Genomic DNA, 24,964 nt, shown 5'->3' with positions numbered 1-24,964 from the left:
ATAACCACAACGTCCAGAACTCATGAATAACAGTAAAACAGAAGAGTCCCACTTCTTGGAAAGAGGAAAAAAGAGAAAAAAAAAATACAGGAGATAGAGGCTACATATACAGTACATAGAGAATAGGATATGTAAAAAAAAAAAAATTCATTCAGATCAGCCACAGTGCAATTTTGCTATGAGAAAACAGTCTTCAGTGCCTTCCAATATTCCTCTAAACATTAGAAGAATTAGAGGCAACTTTGTACAAAAAGGTTGCTGGAGCTGGCTTGGGGAGTTGCTTGTTGCATGTATCCCAGGAAGGCACAGCTGCCAGCAGCAGAATAAAACCTCCCAGCAGGACGCAGAAGCCACTAAAATAAAATGCAATGTCATAGGTGTGGGTCCAGTCATAAAACCAACCTGAAAAGAGAGGAAGAAAAAAGTGAGTTTGATAGACATAGTATGAATAGGAATACTCTAATTTCATCAATTTATATACAGTTCGTGGGATTGACATATACACACTACTATATATAGAATAGATAACTAATAAAGACCTACTGAATAGCACAGGGAACTCTACTCAGTGCTCTGTAATGATCTATATATATGGGAATAGAATCTAAAAAAGAGTGGATATATGTGTATGTATAACTGACTCACTTTGCTGTAGAGCAGAAACTAACACAACATTGTAAACCAACTATACTGCAATAAAAAAATTAATTTAAAAAATTTATACACAGTGCAGATTAGGATATATATTACCCAATCCACTCCCAAAAAGTGGCCTAATGGGAGTTAGAGGAGGAGAATTTCTCAAATAGTTGGACAAGAATAAGCAGGCATTTTGGGTTTCTCCCAGATGAAGAATAAACACAAATTCCTGAGCAAGTGTACTGGCTTTTCCAACTACATCAAAGTGATTTTGAATAAATCACGACCAGGAGACATTCTACGCAGATTTATTTTGTATAAATCTGTGCTATTATTATGGTATGAATTTCTGTATCCAGAGATGTTACAAAGAAGAACAGTAAAATGGATTGACTTTATGATAAATATCTTACCAACAATTGGTGGTCCAAGGCTATTTCCAAGTCCAGCAAAGAACATTAATATCCCGTAGGCATGGGCTAATTTTTCAATTCCCACAGTCTTCGTGGTTACATAAGGAAAGATGGACCAATTACCAGTAAGAAACCCTAGGATCCCAGAAAGTAGTGCCAATGTGACATAACTTTTGGCAAACGGAATTGCACATAAGGCCAGGCTCATAATTATCAAGGTAGCTACGTAAAGATATAAGGTATTAATCCACTTGAAGTCAGCCAGTATCCCTAAAATGAGTTTACCAACTGCTGTCATAATGCCAATAATGGAAATAAGTGGCATAGGAAACTCTTCTTCTTTCACATTTGAACTTCTTGCTACATCTTCCATAAGTAATGAAGGTGGAAACCCTCCGATGTCAAAAAGAAAGATGGTGATGAAGAGTGCTAAAAATACTTTGTTTTTAAAAAGAGCCATAGTTTCTTCACAGTAGTTTTTATATAACTGCCATTTCCTCTTGGCAAGCTGTTTGCAAAAATATGTCCGTTCTGCAACTTTCTTTTTGTACGTTTCAGTCTCTTTTGTGTGTGCCATTGTTGTTGGGTTTTTATGAAGCAGACTCTCTGGTTTCCAGTCACCACTGGCTAAAGTGCTCTTACATGCTTCCTCACCACGGTAGGTCTTTTCAAGAATGTTTATGTTTTCTTCCAGGTTCTTTTCTTTTTCATTGTAAATCGAGTATCTATCTGGTATATTTTCCAGAGCTAATTTTTCAGGCAAAGTGCAATCAGAGGACTGAAGGGGTCTCATTAGACTGCCACAGGCTAATATATTTAAAGCTAAAGCACCTACAATCAGCAGGCATCCGTCCAGTCCATAGAACTCAATCAGCAGTCTCTGCAGAGCAGCATATATAAAAAGTCCAATGCTTGAACCTAAAAAGGAAATGGTAACTGTTTAATCTCTTATCATTTGGGGCTCTCAGGACAAGCATTATTAGTATTACAATTTGATTTCTTTTTTTACACTGGCATTCATGTGTGTGCCTTCATATTAAAATCACAGCAAGAATGCTGAAGATAATAACAACAACAATAGTGACAATTTATTTTAAGAATTCGCATTTGTAGGTCAGACACTGTGTTAAACACATTACATTGCACCATCTTGTTTCATCCTTACAATAACCCTATTGGGTAGGTCCTATTATTATTCCCAGTGTACACTTGAAGTGACCTAGGGCTAGAAAGTTTGAGAAATTTGCCACACATCAGAAAGCTGTAAATGCCCTAAGAAGGATTCACACCCAGTCTGACAGCAGGAGCCCAACGTCCTTAACAAATACCTATGCAACTCCTTTTTGGGTACTTAAAAAAGTACTTTTCTGGCTCCATGTTATATATGCATTCCTTTTGGAAAAGAAAAGTTCTCACGTTTTATTTTTTGAGATGAAGGATATATTTTAGTTTTAGGATATTTATAGTGGTTTGATAGCTCAAATCCATTGCTAATCACCAGAATGGATGCTTGATATTAATAAACTATGAGAACAGTAAAGTGAACTCTGATAGGGTATTAAAATTACAAAATATGCCTGGGTTGCACATTTGGGCAACACTGTAAATACTCCATTTTTAAAGCACAGATCACACTAACCACACTGGAATGGAAAGTTACATTAGCCCAATTAATTTGCAGTGTTCTTATATGGCTCTGATTTCAAGTTTTTGATTGTTTTAAAATTTAAATACCACTGAGAAATGTCACGTGAAAACACAGGAAAGAAATAAGTAGATCTATAATTTAAAAAATAGTCTAAATAGGTTGATCATACTTTTTAAACGGTCTATACCAAATTATATCAAAACCCCAATAGGATGCCAAGCTTATGGTAAAAACTCATCAAAAATTCTTACAAATAACCAAAAGGCTTTGTCTTAGAGTTATAAGAAAACTTTTCTTTTTTGTTTTGGTATCACAGTTGTCCCTTCCTAATATATTTAAAGTTAACTCCTTCATCCCCAAAGAAAAAAATCTTCCCTTGTAAATGTTAATTAACAGCTCACAATAATGTAATGACAGCTAAAATAGTATCTTTTTGTGGCTACCAAGAAAGTATCTCTTTGCTGACTACTGAGAAGTTATAAAAGTAGACGAATTGAATTCTGCCTTATCTTTTTAAAAGTGGCACATACTTCAAAAGTTGAAAGCATTTCAGAAAATGAACTGAAAGAATTGAAAAGAGGACCTTTCATATAATTCCATACTGCATTAGCATCCATTCATTATTAATTCATATTTTTCTCTAACACCATTTCTTTGTAGAAGTTCTATAAAAGTGCCATATAATTAGACACTTTAAAATATTCTTGGTATTTTGAAAGTTCTGTATTTTGACCTTAAGTTGAGAAAATAAATAATTCCCCATTGCTCACCAGCTAACTTTATCTGTCAACATCATGAAATATAAGGGAAACATATAAAATCCATTCAATAGGTTTTATCAAACACCTATGATATGCTAAGTGTATGACAGGGCAGCAAAATAAAATTCCACTTTGGACATTAGTTTCTTTAGAGCCCACAGCCCATGAGAATGTAGTTATGGCTTAGAACGATGCAGGAGGGAATTCCCTGGCGGTCCAGTGGTTAGGACTCCGCACTCTCACTGAAGAGGGCCCAGGTTCGATCCCTGGTGGGGGAACTAAGATCCCACAAGCCATGAGGCTTGGCCAAAAAGAAGAGAAAAAAAAAAGATGCAGGTATTCTTTCAGGGCAGTGAAGAGTAATTAGAGCTCTCTTGTGGAACTGTGTAAACTGTAAAACCATAATTTTTAATCTTCAAAAATAAAATCCCAATTTAAAAATCATCACTATAAAGGAAAAAGTGAAATAAAACACTAATTATGCTTCCATGCATGCCTAAAGTATACATTATCACAAAGAGGGAAAATATGAATTGATGTTCAGGGAACCTGAACCAATAAGAGATACACTCATGCTTTGATTAAGACCAGGGGTCAACAGACTTTTTCTATAAAGGGCTAGAGAGTAAATAATTAAGGCATAGTGGGCCATACAATCTCTGTCACAAATGCTCAACTTGGCCCTTGAAGTGTGAAAGCAGCCAGAGAAGAATCATGAAGGAACGAATATGGCTGTGTTTCAATAAAGCTTTATTTATGGACACTGAAACTTTAATTTTACGTAATTTTCATGTGCCATGAAATATTGTTCTTTTGATCTTTTTTCAATGAAACAAAAATGTAAAAACCATTTTTAGCTCACGAGCTGTCCAAAAACAGGTAATAGACCAGTTTTGGTCCATGGGCATTAGTTTATCAATCCCTGTTCACCAGGGATTAAGATCGTTTCCCCAAAACCTCCATTTCATGCCCATGTTTCTTTCTTTCAACTGGATCACTATATTTCAACTAGGTCTCATTATTTCTTTCTTTTTTTTAAGATTTTTTTCTTGACATGGACCATTTTTAAAGTCTTTATTGAATTTGTTACAATACTGCTTCTGTTTTATGCTTTGGTTTTTTTGCCCCGAGGCCTGTGGGATCTTAGCTCCCCAACCAGGGATCGAACCCGCACCCCCTGCACTGGAAGGCGAAGTCTTAACCCCTGGACCCCCAGGGAAGTCCCAGGTCACATTATTTCAACTATATTTTGCTTTTGGGGTTTTTTTTCAATTAAAGAAAAACTCTACTGTGAGTTCTGTTTTTCTTGTCACCACTTTCACTGAAGGTGGATACTACAGTGTGAGGTTTGTGTCTCTCCAAAATTTGTAAGTTGAAATCTTAACCCCCAGTGTGATAGAATTAGGAGGTTTCTCCTTTGAGAGGTGATTAGGTCATAGGGTAGAACCCTCCTGAATGGGATTAGTGCCCTTATAAAAGAGAACCTCAGAGAGCTTCTTCTTCCCTTCTGCCACATGAGGACAAAGGGAGAAGGTGGCAGTCTGTAACCCAGAAGAGGGCTCTCAGCAGAATCTAGCCACGCTGACCTTGACACCCTGATCTCAGACTTCCAGCCTCCAGAACTGTGAGAAATAAATTTCTATTGTGTATAAGCCACTCAATCTATGCTACTTTACAGCAGCCTGAATAGACAAAGACAGTGGATTCATGCTGCTCCTTAATTTTGCCTCATCTAACTTCCTATGTGTTACAACTAAAAACTCCCCAATTCTGCCAAATCTAGATTGTCCACAGTCAATCCATTTTGGTTCAGTGTGCCACAGCCCAGTCTCTTATGCTCTCCTCTTTAGACTGAGTGAAAGCAAGAGCAGCTCTCTCAGCATACAATTTCCAACATCTTCATCACAAATAAATTCGGACGTTAAAGGAAACCTAGGTCATAATTATAATGACTAACACTTTTAGAGCCCCTGCCATGTGCCTTACACATATGTTCCTTTAATATTCCCAATAACCCAATGTGATGGTGTATGGTCAGGCCACCCAAGATGGCTGTTCTCTTGCTCTCTGCACATCCCCTGCCTGACCAGTGCCTGCTTCACCTACACCTACTCGCATGACTGACCTTCCTATATATTGGCCCCAGGCCCCACCTAGTGATTTCTCTTATCCAAGGGGTGGGGAGGTGTGTGCCTCTCTGCTAGTTTCCCGGTAACCAATGAGCCAACCTGATGTCAATTCCCCTATAACTGGCAATCTCCCCTCCCCACCCCGGGAGCGAAAACCTGCATCCATGTCTAGCCCACCCTCTACCACACACGGTGGGGCATCACTCCAGGATCTTGCTTTGGATTTGTAAGCTCCCCCCTTCCATTAAACCATTGATTTCTCTGTCGCTGACTCCAGGCTCTTTCTTCTGTTTTGAAGCTGGGCAAGCACAGGCCTTACAGGGTGCAGCCTAACAGATGGGTACTATTATTATCCCCATTTTACAGTTCAGAAAACTGAGGCTTAACAGTTAATTTCACAGAACAGGTAACTTGTCCATCACCAGACAGCTACTGAGTGACACAGGATTCAAAACCAAGCAGACTGGCTCCAGGGTCCAGGCTTGTCACTACGTTATAGTGCCTCTACAAAAAATACAGTATAGGTAAGACCTATTATCCTTTAAGCTGCCAGGCCTGCTCTCACACTCCCTCCCACACTTGTGGGAGATGCTGTCAGGTTCTTTAAACTGCCTTCCAACTGCTCTGGATTCTCCATCTTTTGTTTTTTCTCTTTCTTCTCCCAGTTCTGCCTTAGCCATGCCCTCAGACTCCAGTCCTGTTTCCTCCTAGGCCATGATTCACATTTCTTTCCTGGCAATGCTTCCTTAAACCACCTTGGGTAAATATCCAGCTCGATTTAATTTGATCTGGAAGCACTTTGTTGCCACTGCATTGGCCTCAGGAACAAAACATTAGTTTGGATCCTGCTGCCAGATACAATACTGAAGTACTCAGCTTATCTGAAAGTCTGACCTCCCAGGAATATCTACCCACAAACAAGTAGCAATGTAAACTTAAATACAAGTTTTAGTAAGCTTGGCAGCTTTATCTCCTAAGCAAACTCGTAAAGCACTGGCCACAGAAATTTTGATAAGTTCTCTAAATAGCTTAGAAAAAAATCCATCTGAAAAGTAAAACACCACTTTACAATATCAGAGCAAGTCCAGAAGGCTTTTACACTTACACACTTACACACACACAGCCGCTCACCCCCCCACCCCCCATCCCCCACCCCCGCCCCGTCCACAGTGATTCATCTCTTGATTATTAAAAGAATAACAAGAGTAAACAGTCTGTTGTTTGGATATGCAAATAGACCAACGAGATGTATTCACAAACCAGTACTTTGGGAAAACCGTAAGTTCCACAATAAATGGAGCTGGAGAGGTGTCAGCATTGTTCTTCCTGACAGTGGCCTGAAGGGACCCATTTTCCTTCCATTTCTCCTCTCTTTCCCAGGGATCAGGTGCTTTACTTAAGCGCTCTCTGCTTCTTTTAGCAAGGCTCTCACCAGCATGTGACTCTCAATTTACTGGACCCATAAGTTTTCTTTTCCAATATTATACTGGACATCTAATGCCCCAGCTTTTTCATACATGTATCTTTAGGGTTTTTTGAAAGCTACACCCATATTTACAGGGGAAAATAAAATTTCCTTCTAAGACTAGAGTAAAATAAATTGTGCTACCTGAATGGCAGCAGGGGCATGGTTGGTTAAACATATCTGTGCTTTGTAACTTCTAACTTTGATTAGAAGGCTGAAGAATGCCAATGCTGTACTTATATTGAAAATGTACCTGTTGAAATCAGGCCAAGTGCAAGGCCTCGACGGCTGTCGAAATACTGGCACGTAATGGTCACTGTTGCAGTGTATAATAAACCACATCCGAGACCTAAACACAAGAAGACATTGCATAAATTAAGCCAGACCGTATTACTTCAATGGAAGAAAAAAAAGAGGTGTAATTAAATAACTCTAATAGGACATTCTGTTACTAACTGGCTAAAACTCTTCAAAATATGGGTTCCTAGATCCCTCTGATGTTAGCTGTGCAGTTCCAATGAACACATTGGGCAGCCTTGGTTTTCACTCCACACCCCCGCTAAGGTCAGGGCCAAGTCAAAAAAATAATCCAATTTCTAAAGCATGAATGAATAATGTAAATTTAAATTAAGACATTATGGAGAGATAGAGAAAATGGTTAAATCACACAACAAATAGCAAATTTTTTTTTTTTTTTTTTTTGCGGTACTCGGGCCTCTCACTGCTGTGGCCTCTCCCGTTGCAGAGCAGAGGCTCCGGACGCACAGGCTCAGCGGCCATGGCTCACGGACCCAGCCGCTCCGCAGCATGTGGGATCCTCCTGGACCAGGGCACGAACCCGTGTCCGCTGCATCGGCAGGGGGACTCCCAACCACTGCGCCAAAAGAGAAGCCCCAAATAGCAAAATTTAATCAAACTTGCCCATTAAAATATCTCTGTCTCTCTTCCACACCTTTACCCTTGGCTCAGTGTTCTTCCTCCTCTAGGTCCTCTAAACAATTTTATAAAATCCCCTTCATCATGCCAAGCTATTTTGCTAGACTTCATAGCCTGGCACACCCCAGTCTGCAAAACAAAGGCCCTCTGGCGCTCTCAGATCATACCATCATCGTAAAATGTATATTTGTAAGTTTTTATCTTTTAGAGATGCAAACTACCTTATTTAGGAGTAAAATATCATGTCTTTAGTTTAAAATATCTTTGCAAAAAAAAAGAGGAAGAAAATGCAATAAAATATTAACAACAGTTACATTTAAGTGGTGACCATATGGTTGCTTGCTATACTATTCTCTACTTTTCTGTAAATTTGAAATTCTTTTAGTTAGGAAAAAAAAAAAACCCTTACAACTTACTATCCCTTTCTTGAGACCACAGGGCAATATTTAAGGCTCTTGTTTCTTGGCTTAATCTTTTTCTCTCTATTAAGCATCTAATAACCCCAGTTTTGTTTTTCATAAAAATTTCCTCTGGCTTCTAACTCATAACATTTGCCTTTCTTCTGCAACATCGTCTGTTCTTGGGGATCACCCTATAAACAACACAAAAGCCGTCGTCTAAAAACTAATTTTAACTATGACTCATTAGGTGGGTTATTAAGGTCATTTTCATTACTTTCAAATTGCGACCTGGACTATGATTAGAAAGAATACATGGGTTTAACAAATACAATGCATAAACATTTTAGGAAATTAGCATTTAACTCAGGACCCAGATGATCATCTGTGATTGCATTAAAAAGTATTCTTAAAGAAATGAGATAGATGAAAATAATTATACTTTAAATAAACCTTTTAAAATATAGCAAACTTTTGTGTGATTTAAGGGAAGAGATACCATCTCATTAAAACATGAGTTGGATTGATTTATACATTTATCATTATTACATATAATATACTTCGATGAAATAAGACCTGTTCCTGAACGATCAATTTTGTGAAGCCAAAAAATATCACCCTTAACTAAAACTATATTTCAGAAAGCTTCTGGAGGGGGAATGAATTTACTTTTGTGTGATTTGGTTGTCAGGGCTCTGTCAAATGGTAGGCATTAGAGACAAGAAAAAAAAAAAAGGCATTTCTGATTACTAAATGCCAATGCTAGAAAAGTTAAAACAGTAACTTTTAAACATTTTACCTTAGACTAAAAAGGAAGAAATTTTTAAAAACTATTTCAAGGCCATGGGTTTCAGATAAGATCATCTCATTTTTTTTAAAGTAGCAGAAATTTGAAATGCTTTTTCTCTAAACTTTTCAAAAAGCAGAAGGTGACATAATGCTTTCCCACATCTGTATTAGGATGACCTTAAACCACCAGCTATTAAAAAGATGGTCCTCAAGGTCTTTCAATGGAGTCCATGAAGTCAAAACTATTTTCATAATGATACTGACATGTTTCCTGCTTTTTTCACTGTGTTCACATTTATGCTATTGGTGCAAAAGACATGTGAGAAAAACTTCAAGAGCCTTAGTACAAATCAAGATATTGGTATCCAACTTCATACCTTATATGTTTCATCACCACTCACTCACAGTAAAAGCAAACAAATTTTTTAAAAATGCTTCATCTGAATTACAATTGTTGCCAAGAAAAAGCACTTATGCAATTGTTTTAGTAGCCAGCTAAAGTAGCCACTTTTTCCATGTAACCCTGTAGGTATTTGAAAGAATGTCTGACAGACACAAACTATGGTTACTCAGACTTGAGTATTTGGCAGACATTTTCTTGAAAACAAACAAGGAAAATAACTGACAATAACTGTTACCAATGATAAAATTTGAGCTTTCCAGCAAAAATTAGAACTTTTGGAAACTTTTATCCAACACCATGATTTGACAGCTTCCCAACATATAAAGATTTTCTGATAAGCCTATTGGTGATACTAACAAAAGTGAATTTTTTAGCTGTTGTTTAATAAAATATGTCAACATTTTAAAGTTCTTGCATAACTCAGAGAAAGAATATTTTTCACATAACCAATTCATGATGTTACAAAATCAGACTTGAATGCTGACCTATTCAAAGTACACAATAAACAAACTGATTTAATATTACAGAGCACAAAAAGTATATTGATGTGGTTTCAGGTTCCATATTGCAATTAACCCTTGGAAAACTATCATACATCAAGTTTTGGGATAGTATCAAAGAAGAGTTTCTACAGTTACCTGAAAAGACTATTGAAAACCCCTCCCTTTTCCTTTGTGTGAGACCAGATTTCCTTCATAAACTTCAACCAAAAAAGCACATTGCAATAGACTGAGTACAGAGAAGACATGAGAATCCAGATGTCTTCCATGAAGCCAGGCGTTAAGGAGATTTGCAAAAATGTAAAACAAGGCTGTCCTTCTCACTAAACTTTTTCTTTTGGAAAATAGAATTGTTTTTCATAATAAGTATGTTATTTATGCTAACATGTACTGGGTTTGTTATTATTATCTTTAAACGAATTACTAAACAAATATTTTTAAATTTCTCACCTTTTAATACAGTAAATTTTAACAGAATAAATATAAATAAGTAAAGTCCACATAATTAAAAGTTCCTTAGGGTCCTAAATAAAAGTGTAAAGTGTTCTAAGAATATAAAGTCTGGAAACCACGGCCTTAAAGCCTTCTTTGATCTCCAATCATTTTTTAAAAATAATTAATTAATTTGGCCACACCACGTGGTTTGTGGGATCTTGGTGCCCTGACCAGGGATTGAACCTGGGCCACGGCCATGAAAGCACTGAGTCCTAACCCCTGGACCACCAGGGACTTCCCTGGTCTCCAATCTTTTTTTTTTTTTTAAATTTATTTTATTTATTTATTTTTGGCTGCGTTGGGTCTTCGTTGCTGCACGTGGGCTTTTCTCTAGTTGCGGCGAGCGGGGCTACTCTTCGTTGAGGTACACAGGCTTCTCATTGTGGTGGCTTCTCTAGTTGCGGAGCACGGGCTCTAGGCGCGCAGTCTTCAGTAGTTGTGGCTCGTGGGCTCAGTAGCTGTGGTGCAGGGGCTTAGTTGCTCCATGGCATGTGGGATCTTCCCGACCAGGGCTCGAACCTGTGTCCCCTGCATAGCCAGGCGGATTCTTAACCACTGCGCCACCAGGGAAGCCCCTCCAATCATTTTTGATCAGACTCCTATCAGTGAAAAAATTTTGAGAATCGACCTCCAGGATAAGCATAATCATTTTTAAAATGAAATACCTAAACTACTAATGATTCAAATCATAATCATTAGCAAAATATAATTGTTTGCCTTTACTTACATAGGTGAAACTAAACATATTTACCTGTTCTAGCATTTCCTTTCCATACCTTATGTTTCATTCCACATACTCTGGGTGAGACCACAACCTCAGAGGCCTCTTTTCCCTGATCTCCTCCCATCAAACCAGACATCACGCTCTTTATCACTCCCACTGCCTCAATTATCAACCTCCCACCGTGTGAACTACCACTGCCTCAGTTTACCTCCTCCAGATCTTTTCTGTTCTGAACAATGGCCTCCTAATCACCATCTCAGCCTCCAGGACTTTTTCCACCAATCTACTGTCTAACCCACTGTTATACAGTTCTCATCACATTACTCTCCTGCAATAAAGTCCAAATAAACCCTCCATCATCAGGTCTCTGTTGCAAACCAAGCTTTGACATATTTGCAAGTCCCCTCGTGACATGTGCATTCCTTAAACAAATATCTCTGAAAAGACCCCTATTATCCACTGTATCTCATGCCTCTGAGCATTTGAGCTCCTGGAATGTCCTTCTCCCACCACCCTCACTCCTTTTCCAACCCGTGCCCACCTGATCACATCCCACCCGCCCTTCAAGACTCAGCTCAAGCACCAATTCCTGCATGAAGTCTTCTTCTGCAGCCCCTCTCCCACAAATACATACTATACCCACACTGAATGCTGCTTTCATTTTATAATTGCACTTATTTTACTGTGTTACAAGTTACATATGTACAAGTCTCCTCCCTCAACTAGACAACGAGCTACCTGAGGGCAGGCTGTGTCTTATTCATCTGAGTATTCTGGTTCCAGGTCTGAGCCTGGCACAGAGTGTTAAAGTTATTCTACTACTTTTTCCCATAAACCTCATTTGAATTCCCCAATGTTAAGTCACATTGGCTAATTTCAACCATTTCTATCTATTCTTACTCTGGCTGTCACTCTCTCTTGCATTTTTCTCTTCCTCTCTGTGTCTCATTTTCTCTATTCATATAACAAACACACACACACGGTAGTATGTATGCTTGTGAATATATATTTTTAAAAATATATCTTTACCTCTGCTTTACAATTAAATGATGCTGATTTTTTTTTTTACTTAGGCCAGAAAATAAATCTTAGCTGTAAAAATATTTAAGATTTTTTCACTTTCACAATAATTCATGTAACAGGATGGCATCATTAGAATACAGAATTAGAATTATATGGTTTGAAAAAAAAAGATACAACTAATTTACAACTTGTATGTATTACAGGATCATGGTTTGGGCAAATCATACTTAACAGCCTCATTTCCTCATTTTTCTTAATCTCTATCTGTAACTAAAGAACACCCAGATCAATTAAACTGATAAGAGAGATAGAAGAAAATATAACTGAAGTAAAACACTCTAATATGATAAATGCATCTAATTCAGAAATATAAAGCAAGCATCTCTAAGGAAGCAGCATATGAATAAAATCACACAAAACGAACAAGCAGTAAACATTGGAAATTGTGTACATATTTTGAAAATTGTCTATGAATTGTTTTAAAATATTCTTTCATTATATACATATTTTTGTGTATATAACTAAACAGACATCTATCAAGCCCCTACTTGTATATATGAAAATTTCTCCCTGCAGTATTATCTCTATGAAAAGGGAATATTTTTGTAATAGTGCATTCTAATATGGCAATCTTAAAAAGTGATGAGGGTAAACTTACAGAATCCAGACTCTATGTGTAAAATAGGGGTTAGGTGTAGCACCTAGGACTTTCTTGGTTTGGCCACTGGAAGTCTCATATCCTGGAAAACCCCTTCGTCCTGGGCAAACCAGAACAGCTGGTCACTGTGTGTGCCTCCTGGGCCTGCCTCTTGGTCATCTGGGAGAATTTCCCTTCTCTATGTTCTGAAACAAGTATTTGATCACCTCTTAGAATAGCTGAGCCAGTAGGATTTATCATCTTGACCAAAGGTTAAGGTAGGCAATAGCCTATAATATTCCAGAAGTATCTATTTCTAGAAATAAAATTGTGAGAATGGAACTTTGGATGCTGAAAAAAATACGTTTAGAGCATCCAAATGCAATTACTGTTTATGTTTCTAGCCTAAAACATCTGCATGAAAAAAGTTTAAAAGTTTAAGTAGGGACTTCCCTGGTGGTGCAGTGGTTAAGAATCCGCCTGCCAGTGCAGGGGACACGGGTTCGATCCCTGGTCCAGGAAGATCCCACATGCCGTGGAGCAACTAAGCCCGTGTGCCACAACTACTAAGCCTGCGCTCTAGAGCCCGTGCTCCACAGCAAGAGAAGCCACCGCAATGAGAAGCCCACGCACTACAACGAAGAGTAGCCCATGCACCACAATGAAGAGTAGCCCCCACTCGTCACAACTGGAGAAAGCCCATGTGCAGCAATGAAGACCCAACACAGCCAAAAATAAATAAAATTAATTTAAAAAGAAAAAGTTTAAGCAACTGGCTAGCTTTTTGATTGACATGGCTTTACAAAAGCATATAGCTTTGACACTGGCTTGATTAAAGCACAAACTTTATATGCTTAGCATGAGTACCCTGAACATGACACTGGCTGGTCAAGAGCACAGGCTTGGGATCAGGCAGGCGTGGATTCAAATCCCAACTCTATCACTTATTGGCTGTGTGACTTTCAGTTTCCTTATCTTTAAAACAATCTCATAAGATAGTTGTAAAGATTAAGAGACATAAAAAAATGTAAAAGATTTCAGTATCTGTGCTTGGAATATAATGAAGTACCCAAAAATAGTCCTTATGCTGAAATATTTTTTCACTTTTCCACCTGAGTATTATGGTATTATATAGCTCTAGCCTAAGACTAATTAGAAAATCATAGTTCCTTTTTATAACTGAACAGCCATGAGAGACAAAAGCCCATCTTTAATGGCACAACTCTTAAAAACAAACAAAAAACAAGGGCTTATAAAACTAACTGCTAAAGCGAATATCCAGAAAACAACCTTTATCTAATTTGCCATCACTAGAGAAGGAGAATCAGCTTGTCTGTGAAAGTGGGTTATGCCCTCCTCAAGCTCAATGGACTATGCAGATATTACCAAGAAAATGGAGGAAGAGAAAATTGAAGTTTTCCAAAATCAAGAAGATATTATTAAGAAAACAGTAATCAGGTAGCTAAGGAACAATATAATCTGAAGAAAAGAGAAAGCAAGAAATGGATTTTGAGTTGTGCTTTTCAGAAAAGCAAAGGGAAATGACTGGGAAGAAGCTTGAGCAAGTCATTAAGGGCATATTTCCTGCAGCCCCTCTTCCCATTCCTCCCAGTCTCCCACCACATTTTCTTTTTCCCGATTTTAGTAAAGTTATTGAGAACACAGGAGCCTGAATGACCAGGTTTGGCAGTAGGACATACAGTCACTTGAAAACCAGCAAGCTGCCATTTTATTCTAGCTACAAAACCCAAACAAGATAACATCATATTTTCAAGACAGTATTTTTTTAAAAATGGTAAAACAAAATTATGCCAACTAATACACTTCACTATTCTTTTTGATGTTTTCTATTATAAACATACCATCTAACTTTAATTTTCTTTCTCTATATTATTTAATCTGTTATACAAATACTTCTGATTCAATAGAGCTTCTTCAGTTACAAAAAGCTGCTGCTGTGGTCTTGAACTAAGAGATCAGAAAGGAATTTAAGGGGAAGGGAACAAACACTCATTAAACACCCGTGTGCCTCTCCACATACATTATCTCATGAATAGTCACAATATCTCTGTGAAGTCACGTTAGTCTCATTTCATAAGAAATACAAACGGAAGCTCAGAGAGGTTGGATAATTTTCCAAGGTCACAAAACTGATAATGATGGTGATGCTAGTGAATATTTATTGCTTTAACTCATCCATCCACAAAACACTAGAAGGCAGTTACTATTATTATGTTCAGTTTAAAAACTGAGAAAACAGTATGTAAGTAACATGTCTACAGTCCACGGCTGGCAAGTGAGTAAGATAAGTTTAACCCACACAGCCCAACCCCCGAGTTGGACTGTTAGTGCTTGCTCCTGCCTGTGCCATATTATCTTAAGAGACCATCTAGTTCATTCCAGACAGAGGAGAATGCTTAGAATACTGCACAGAATGGGTGCTCAATATATGTTATCATTAGACTGAATCTTTCTCGTTTTTTCTAAGGAATTCATAATACAGAAGGGAGGAGTTTAGACGGTGTAATAATTTCCTGTCACTTCCTTTTCAACTGGATACTCTACTTCCAATGGCGACAGAATGGAAGTGTCATTGTTCATTAAATTCCCATTTATTTACCCTACAAATATTCCATGAGCCCTATATTCTGAGCCTACTGACAAAATAAAACCACAAAGAAGTCAACCATGATAATAAGTGTTAATAATCTCCTAGCAAGAAGTAGCTCACAGGGGCCCAATAATTACTACAGTGCGTGACTTTTTAAGTATTGAAATTAAAACTTTAAACTTTTTAAAAATTATTTTAAATTACTGGAACCTGTAAAATTATTATTGAAATTAAAATTAAATTGACTTTTTACTATTGAAATCCAACTCAACTCTTTCATTTACCTTATTTTTATTTTGCTCGACTTCACTTAGCCCTTACAAGAGCTACGTGAGGTAGGTGTCTTAGTCTGCCTTCAGAGATGAGGAGACAGTCATTCTTGGAGGCCCAGGGGCTTGCTCAAACTCACAGGACCTATGTCTCCTGACCCGAAGCCCAGGGCTCTCTCCATGAGCTGACAGCCTCTTCCTAGCCACAGGGATTCAGAACCTGTTGCCAAATCAGAGTCATATACAATCTTCAGACGTGAGCTTGTTTTCTGACCCAGATTCCATTAAGTGAAGGAAACGCCAGGATTCCAGAAGGAAGGACGTTGCAAAAAACACTATGGCAAATATATAGACAATAATACCCTGAATCTTGCCCCAAAGAGAACTACGATCACTTATTTAGGTATCATACACAAGGGACAGTGGGTTGCCTTTTGAGCACTGTAGGACACAGGAAATGAACTGGCACTGTTAACTAGGGGCCTGAGGCACTTACATGGCCTACCCTTAGAGGGGGGTCACATGATGGCCAGGTAATACACGGGATCATGGCCCAGGTCTGGCTCACAGTGGGTCCACTGAGTCCATGGGCCCATCCTAGCCATTTCCCCAGTTCCTGATATTTAATTGGAGCACATGTACATAGTAGTTGGTATAACCTTCTATCTACATTGTTTTAGGCCAGTGAAGTAAAAGTTACCATAGTGGGGAAAGCCAAGTGGAAGCCCTGTAAGCCCACCACCACCACCAGCAGCCAGAAGAGTAAGTCAAGACCAATATCAAATCCTATCTCATTAACAGAAGATCATGGGTTTGTGGGGAGAAGGGACAGGGTTAGCTATTGAAAGGTTCCAACACCATAAGCCAAATCAAAATCAGTTTCACAGGTTGGTAAAGCTCTCTCCATTGCTATAGAAATTTTGAAATTTAGTTATGGGAGTTACCTAATTTTGTCTTTTTCTTTCTATATACCCTTAGATATGCTTCCAACACAATCAAATGTACATAAAATCTTAAACAATGTACCTTAATTTTTTTCTTTTTAAAAATTCATTTTTGGGCTTCCCTGGTGGCGCAGTGGTTGAGAGTCCACCTGCCGATGCAGGGGACACGGGTTCGTGCCCCGGTCCGGGAAGATCCCACATGCCGCAGAGCGGCTGGGCCCATGAGCCATGGCCGCTGAGCCTGCGCGTCCGGAGCCTGTGCTCCACAACGGGAGAGGCCACAGCAGTGAGAGGCCCGCGTACCGCATAAAAAAAAAAATTCATTTTTATCTATGGGGAATACAAATACTATGGTATCACTCACTTTTGGTCAATTTTTAAGTCAGTGACAACTTTGGATATGTACTCACAAAGGCTATACCTTAACCTTGAAACCATGTGAGGGAGTAAAACCCCATGAAATTTTATATGCTAAGTCCAAAGTTTTGGGGAAATGCCCAAATCATGCCAATGGCATAATGATTCAACTTTCTATGTAAAAAGGGGTTTGTCCTAAAAGGAATAATCTGATGCTCATACACAAACATTACATTTTTATTTTCATGATTTTAGACAAGAATGCAAGATGACTATTCAATGAATACCTTCAAATTCTACACCAGAGATTAACATATTTGCATATAGGTTTAAACTGTATTAAGCACTACAGGGAATAAGTAATATAAAATATCAAACATATAACCTGTTCTCAAAGAACTAACAAGTGACCTGCTTATTTAGATTATGATCTGAGTAGAATGTGGGTATGTAGTTAAATTTAAAATAAACTTTAAGAGTTCTAGAAGCACTACAAATAATTACAAATATGTTAAAGAGGTCAGGATCTGGTGTCAGACTGAATGGATTCAATCCCAAATCTCCTACCTATGTGGCTTTAGTTAGTAATTTCACTTTGCTTGAGCTTCACTTTCCCTCTCTGTAAAATGGGCTCACATGGAGACTGGATGAGATCATATAAAGCAGAGCCTAGCACACACTACCTACTGGAATATTAGCGGCTATAATTTCTATTATTTATTATTGGGGAAATATCCCCATGTGAAAAAGAGGCATATTGGTAGTCAAAAAAATTAAATTCTTTCAGGCTTGACTCAAACCAACCATCTTGCTGGAATTTGTCTCTTAAGTATTTAAACACCAAAATCCTGAGCCGCAGCGTCTGTGTCCCTGCCTGGGTTGTGTCCGGCTCAGCTGTGCTTTTCCCTTCGCTGCCACATGTAGCAATGAGATCTGCTCTGTTTCAGTCTTTTCCTTTGCAGCTTCTCCTGTTAATTAGCTGTGTCAGCGCTGGCAGGCACCTCTGCCTCCATCCTAATATGCTGTGTTCTAAGACTTTTGCCATCATTTCTGAACAAATGTAATATAGATGGTACTATGGAGCTCATGTCTAGAAAACTGGCTCTTAACATACGTTTATCAAATGTGTTGTGACCTTTCTGACACTAAAGCAAAAACATGTTGCTCAGGAATAATTCATTCTTTTTTTATTTTATTTTTTGCGGTATGCAGGCCTCTCACTGCTGCGGCCTCTCCTGTTGCGGAGCACAGGCTCCGGACGCGCAGGCTCAGCGGCCATGGCTCACGGGCCCAGCCGCTCCGCGGCATGTGGGATCTTCCCGGACCGGGGCACGAACCCGCGTCCCCTGCATCGGCAGGTGGACTCTCAACCACTGCGCCACCAGGGAAGCCCTAATTCATTCTTTATATAAAATGTTTGAAACTGTTTAGCCTTTTATCGGAATTTCACTTGGAAAATAGCAATCTTTCTACAGATTTATAACTTATGTTCCTCTGATTATAACCCAAATCATTTCTTAACCCTTTCATTACTTAAGCAAATATTCAATTACATTTTACTGTATAATAGAGTGGGCATAATATTTTTATGATCTAAAATAACATATTTCATTCTATGTGACTAATATACTTTTCTATTTGTTCAAACTGAATATGAAAAACTAGAACAACTTTTTTTTTTTTTTGCGGTACGCGGGCCTCTCACTGCTGTGGCCTCTCCCGTTGCGGAGCACAGGCTCCGGACGCCCAGGCTCAGCGGCCATGGCTCAGGGACCCAGCTGCTCCGCGGCATGTGGGATCTTCCCAGACCAGGGCACGAACCCGTGTCCCCTGCATCAGCAGGCGAATTCTCAACCACTGCGCCACCAGGGAAGCCCAAAACTAGAACAACTTCTGCCTACACTGTATTTCAACTGTTATTCCCTCCAATTGCATATGATAACATTGGTGTATTATTAAAAAATTCTAATTCCTAAACATTTGGACTTACACACAGGATACATTTGAAAGTGATTATTTGATTTACAAAAAAAAATTTTATTATTTAAAAGAAAAAAAATTCAGTTCTTTCAGACATTAAGAAGAAACTTTGAAAGTCGGAGTCTTTTAAAAATTCCCCACCAACAGCTCCTAGGGATCCTGAGTCTGGTGATGTTTGACACTGAATACAATGAGTACAATACATCACAAAAGCATTCCCCCCACAATTGCCAGTGCTCTCAGGCCCTGAGCCCTGTACCCTTTCCTCTTCTGTAACCAAGAGCATCATTAATCATCCCCACCGCTCAGTTTTCTTCACGCATGCCTTATCTTTAACAAAAATAATCATTATTATTATGTGCTTTAAAATCTGCTTTTTACTTCTGCTATCACCTTGTGATTGGGGCCCTGGTGACAAGTGCTGTGGAACAGCAAGGATGCTTAGAACACAAACAGTTCAACAGAGCCCTGCTTAACCGCCCAATAGGAAAGGGACCACTTCCTACATCAGTGAGAAGTGGCAGGTGTCAGTGACGTCTAAGTTGCATGCTTCTCTCCCTCTTTTCCTTTTTTGTGCAAAGAGACAAGTGCTGAAATAAAAAAAACCTCCCCATGCCTTGCAAGAAAACAAAATGGGCATTGTTAAAACACATTTATCCTTTGAAGTATTTTGATTCACTGGGTGAACATTTTACTAAAACAACAATTTTTGGTGAAGCAGTTGCTGAAAGTGAATTATTCCTGAGCATTTTCACTCCTTACATTAACTGAATAAGAAACGTCACACGGGTAAAACATTTAACTCTCAAAGCTCAGTAAAGCATCATGGGGACCAAGTTTCTTACCTACAACAATGCCATAGGAAAAAAACAGAAAGTAGATATTGGGGGCAAAACTGCTCAACATGAGGCCTCCTGCCACCATGAAGCCACTGAAGATTGTCACGGCTCTTGCTCCAAAAGATGAGACACACAGGCTGCACACAGGACCTAAAATCATAAATGAAACCTTCACTTATTTAACAGTAACCTCCTCTCCACATCCTATCATCCATCTGAAATTTAAAACGATTCTTTCCATCGTAAAACAACAACAGCAATAATGAGCCACTGTGTGTTCACTATGGGTTGGACACCCTGCTACTTCACATAAACAATCTCCCTTCATTATAATCTCACTGCATTTCTGGGAGGTAGGTGCTTTTGTTATCCTCATTTTTCTGATAAGGAAATTAAAGTGTCAGAAGAGGAAGGTCACAGAGCTAAGAAATCAGGGTTCTGGAGTCAGACTTTATTACATTTTCAATGAGAGTAACAGCAGCAGCCACCCTCAGAGTAACAATTAAGAAGTAAAAACCCAGGCCATCTGGCTGTTGAGTCCATCACCTTAACTGCCACACTCTTCGGAGGATTTTGGTCTCCTGTACTTGCCATGCGTCTTTTCTACCCAGAGCTCCTATCCAGCACAAGGCCAGTCATATAACTGATGATAAAAATAAACTTAATAATTGACTCAATGCTATCAATAGCTTCCTTATAAAGGGATGAAGTGAGGGTCGTTACTCCCTTCCTAGAGAAGATTTTGGCAGGTGGGGCAAATGCCTCTACCCTACCCACCCAGGCATGATTTTGTCAGTATCACTGTCTTACATACTACATATAACCTGGAATTGGGGGGAGGAAGTGCACTGTTGACTGACAGGTAAAAGGGACCATTACTTGGACCAGTTCTATGCGGAAGTGGACAACTGCTCATGTTCTGGGATTTAAGTGATAGTGAAATTCTCTCTCACTAGCACTGTACCTTGACAGTATCTACAACTACGGAGCTTAGCATATTAGGAATAAAAGGACATGAAGGGTTACTCAGCCCAGTAGTCTTATTTACATGGAAGGAAACTGAAGCTCAGGAGGGTTGTCCATGGCCATGGTTAGAAGAAAGAGCCCAACATTTAAAAGCAAAGAGAAACATCTTAATTGAATTCACAACAACCTTTCAAGGTACAAATCATTATTCTCAATTTTTAAAAAGCATGCTCACCAGAATGGCAAAAGGCAGACAACAATAAGTGTGAGCAAGGGTGTGCAGCAATCACAACTCCCATAAACCGCTAGCGTAATCTCCCAAAGCGGAACACAGTGCTGTGTAACTCCGAAGTTCTACTTCTATGTACACCTACACCAAAAGTCATGGACGTGAATGGTCATAGCAGAACTAGTCATAGTAGCCAGCACCCACAGATCCAGATGTTCTTCAGTAGAAGAAGGTATAAGTAGATTCTGGTGTATTCATACAATGGACTATCATATGGCCATGAGAATGAATGATCTACAGCTACACACAGTAATGCGGGTGTATCTCACAAATGTATGTGGAGTGAAAGATACAACAAGAAAAAGTACACCTTGTGTAATTCCAATCATAAGAAGTACAAAAACAGACAAAATTAATCTACAGTCAGAAGTCAGGAGAGTGGATCTTTGGTAGGGGGTAGGAAGCTATAACCAGAAGGAAACACAGCCCAACTTCTAGGTACTGCTCACGTCCTGTTTCTGGATGTGAATGTGCTCATTACATGGGTGTGTCTGGTTTGTAAAAACAATTCACTGAGCTACACTCTCATGATATGCACACTTTTCTGTACATATCTTAAAACATTTTAGGAAACCTCAAATGGAGAGATAGTGTCATCCATCCACAGTCTCACTGTTAGTAAGTGGTGGAGCCAGGATCTGATGATCCCAGGCCCATTCTTACCAATAACAGAGAGTCTCTTAAGCACGTATTTAAGACCACATTATGACCACTGAGATACCACCAGCTTTCAATGCCTAGAGCCATCCCACATTCCTCCCTGGTCATGAACTGGCCCCTGTCATTTCAAGCCCTCTTGTGTGAGCCAGTATGGAAGAGAAGACTATATATTTACATGACAGAGGGGAATATTCTACTCCAGTGTTTTAGGAGGAAAATCCATTTGAAAGACCAAACTTATCTGAGAGTTGAGCTATGTGTATACCCAACGAGAAACACTTAGATGCTTCAAAAATAGAAATGATTTTAAGAGTCAAATTTCATAAACGGATGTGGACATCATAAACTCATGACCCTTCTATGTTGTTTACCAAATTGTATTGACATTGACAGTCAGTGTTTACAAATTTAACAGGCACATGGAATTGAAATAGAGATTGTTACTGGCATACTTGAAAAGCTTCAAGTTTCATCCTCGAAGCAAGACTTTAAATTTATGCTCCTTAAGGCATGTTAACTCTACAAGGAAACTCAAAGTTTGGGAAGATGGAGGTGGGGTGAAGGGTAATAATTTTCACAGCATGTACAACCAAAACCACTATTTATAAAATGTATAATATTATCATCAATTTTGTGATAAATTCTTAAATCATGTTTGCCTAATACATGATTCTTTGAATAAAATTAAGCCTAAGGAAGAAATGAGCAGAAATTCTTTGACAGATTAAAACAGCAAATTGAAAACTGGTTTTAAAAAACTTCTCACCTCACACCTGTCTGGCCTTTATCAAAAAGATAACAAATAACAAGTGTTGATAAGGACGTGGATAAAAGGGAACCCTCATGCACTGTTGGTGGGAAGGTAAACTGGTACAGCCACAATGGAAAACAATATGGAGATTCCTCAAAAACTTAAAAGTAGAACTACCATACGATCCAGCAATTCCACTCCTGGGTATTTATCCAAAGAAAACAAAAACACTAATTCGAAAAGATATATGCATCCCTATGTTCACTGCAGCATCATATACAATAGCCAGGATATGAAACCAACTTAAGTGCCCATCAATAGATGAATGGATTTGGTATATATATACAATGGAATATTACTCAGCTATAAAAAAAGAATGAAATCTTGTCATTTGTGACAGCATGGATGGACCTAGAGAATATTATACTAAGTGAAATAAGTCAGCAGAGAAAGACAAATACTGTATGATTTCACTTACATGTGTAATCTAAAAAACAAAACAAATGAAAAAACATATTTAAACAGAAACACAGTCATAGATACACAGAGTCAGAGAACAAACAGGTGGTTGCCAGAGGGGAGGGGCGTAGGGGGAGAGAGAAATAGATGAGGGAAATTAAGAGGCTAGAACTTCCAGTTACAAAATAAATGAGTCACAGGTATGAAATGTACTGTGTGGGGAATACAGTCAATAATTATGTAATATCTTAGCATGGTAACATCCTGTAATTACACTCATTGTGGTGATCATTTTAAGATGTGTAGAAATATCAAATCACTATGTTGTGTACTGGAACTAATATAGTGTTGTAAGTCAGTTATACTTCAAAAACAAACAAGCCAACAAAAAAGCTCATAGAAAAAGAGATCAAATTTGTGGTAACCAGAGGTAGGGGATGGGGGAGGGAGACTTGGATGATAGTGGTCAAAAGGTATAAATTTCCAGCTATAAGATAAATAAGTACTAGTGATGAAATGGACAACATGATAAATATAATTAACACTGTTGTGTGCTATATATGAACGTTGTTAAGAGGGTAAATCCTGAGAGCTCTCATCACAAGGAAAAAAATATTTTTTTCTATCGCTTTAATGTTGTACCTATATGAAATGATGGAAGTTCACTAAACTTATTGTGGTAATCAATTCATGATGGATGTAAGGCAAATCATTATGCTGTACACCTTAAACTTATACAGCGCTGTATGTCAATTATATCTCAACAAAACTAGAAGAAAAAAAAATCTCTACTTTCACACCACCCCCTGCTGCTTACTTAGAGGAAAAAATCTTGATGTCAGAGGTTAAAGGCAAAGAATTTTAGAGCTGAATGGGGCCTTGGAAAGGGTCCAAAGACCTCATTTAAAAAATGATGAAACTGTAGTTCAGAAGGATCATGTGATTTGACCAAGAATCCATAGCTAATCAATGACAGGGCTACGGCCAAAGTCAGCCCAGCATTCTTCCCAATTGAGATGTATTTCCATTGGCACCTTAATGTTTTTCTAGAAATATCAGTTTAAAAAACACCTATGGGGGGCTTCCCTGGTGGCGCAGTGGTTGAGAGTCCGCCTGCCGATGCAGGGGACACGGGTTCGTGCCTCGGTCCGGAAGGAGCCCACATGCCGCGGAGCGGCTGGGCCCGTGAGCCATGGCCGCTGAGCCTGCGCGTCCGGAGCCTGTGCTCCGCAATGGGAGAGGCCACAACAGCGAGAGGCCCGCGTATCGGAAAAAAAAAAAAAAAAAAAAAAAAAAAAAAAAAAAAAAAAACACCTATGGGGCTTCCCTGGTGGCGCAGTGGTTGAGAGTCCGCCTGCCGATGCAGGGGACGTGGGTTCGTGCCCCGGTCTGGGAAGATCCCACATGCCGCGGAGCGGCTGGTCCCGTGAGCCATGGCCGCTGAGCCTGCGCGTCCGGAGCCTGTGCTCCGCAACGGGAGAGGCCACAACAGTGAGAGGCCCGCGTACCAACAAAAAACAAAACAAACAAAAAAAACCCTATGTACTTTTGTTAATATCTTACAGCCTAAGTAATTTTATGAACTTACGGAAGATGAAAACATGACATTTATGTTCATTTTGGTGTTTAAAAGTTTAGAGCAAACTATTTTATTCTCATCCTCAGAGCCAGGGTATTTCTAGACTCAATTTACACAGATTTAAACCACAATAGCCCCAAGTTTCATCAATAACAATTAGGGCAAAGTATAACTGGAAGTGACCACTAAGTCACATTGACAAAACTGACACATTTATGTGTTTAGCTCTTCCTAGTAACAGGCAAGTTCTCCAAGATGATAAACCATAGATTACTCCTCGGCACTGGACTAGTTTCAATT

The 24,964-nt window shown here is 38.9% G+C and overlaps 1 protein-coding gene across 1 annotated transcript in view; it reads right to left on the bottom strand.

Moving 5' to 3' along the window:
• Positions 1–214: 214 nt before the first annotated feature.
• SLC16A9 (solute carrier family 16 member 9) overlaps positions 215–24,964 on the bottom strand; it is a gene marked incomplete at both ends in the record, with an annotated part of 34,873 nt that continues 10,123 nt past the window's right edge. Inside the window, 4 exons of the mRNA XM_079697685.1 lie at positions 215–402; positions 1,053–1,970; positions 7,309–7,404; positions 19,967–20,110. Coding sequence (XP_079553811.1) covers positions 215–402; positions 1,053–1,970; positions 7,309–7,404; positions 19,967–20,110 — 1,346 coding nt within the window. The remainder of the gene's footprint in view (positions 403–1,052; positions 1,971–7,308; positions 7,405–19,966; positions 20,111–24,964) is intronic.

Source organism: Hyperoodon ampullatus, assembly GCF_949752795.1.
Source record: "Hyperoodon ampullatus genome assembly, chromosome: 1".
NCBI classification, from domain to species: Eukaryota; Metazoa; Chordata; class Mammalia; order Artiodactyla; family Ziphiidae; genus Hyperoodon; species Hyperoodon ampullatus.
Note: the sequence above shows the minus strand (reverse complement) of the source record. Positions and strands in the feature narration are given on the sequence as shown.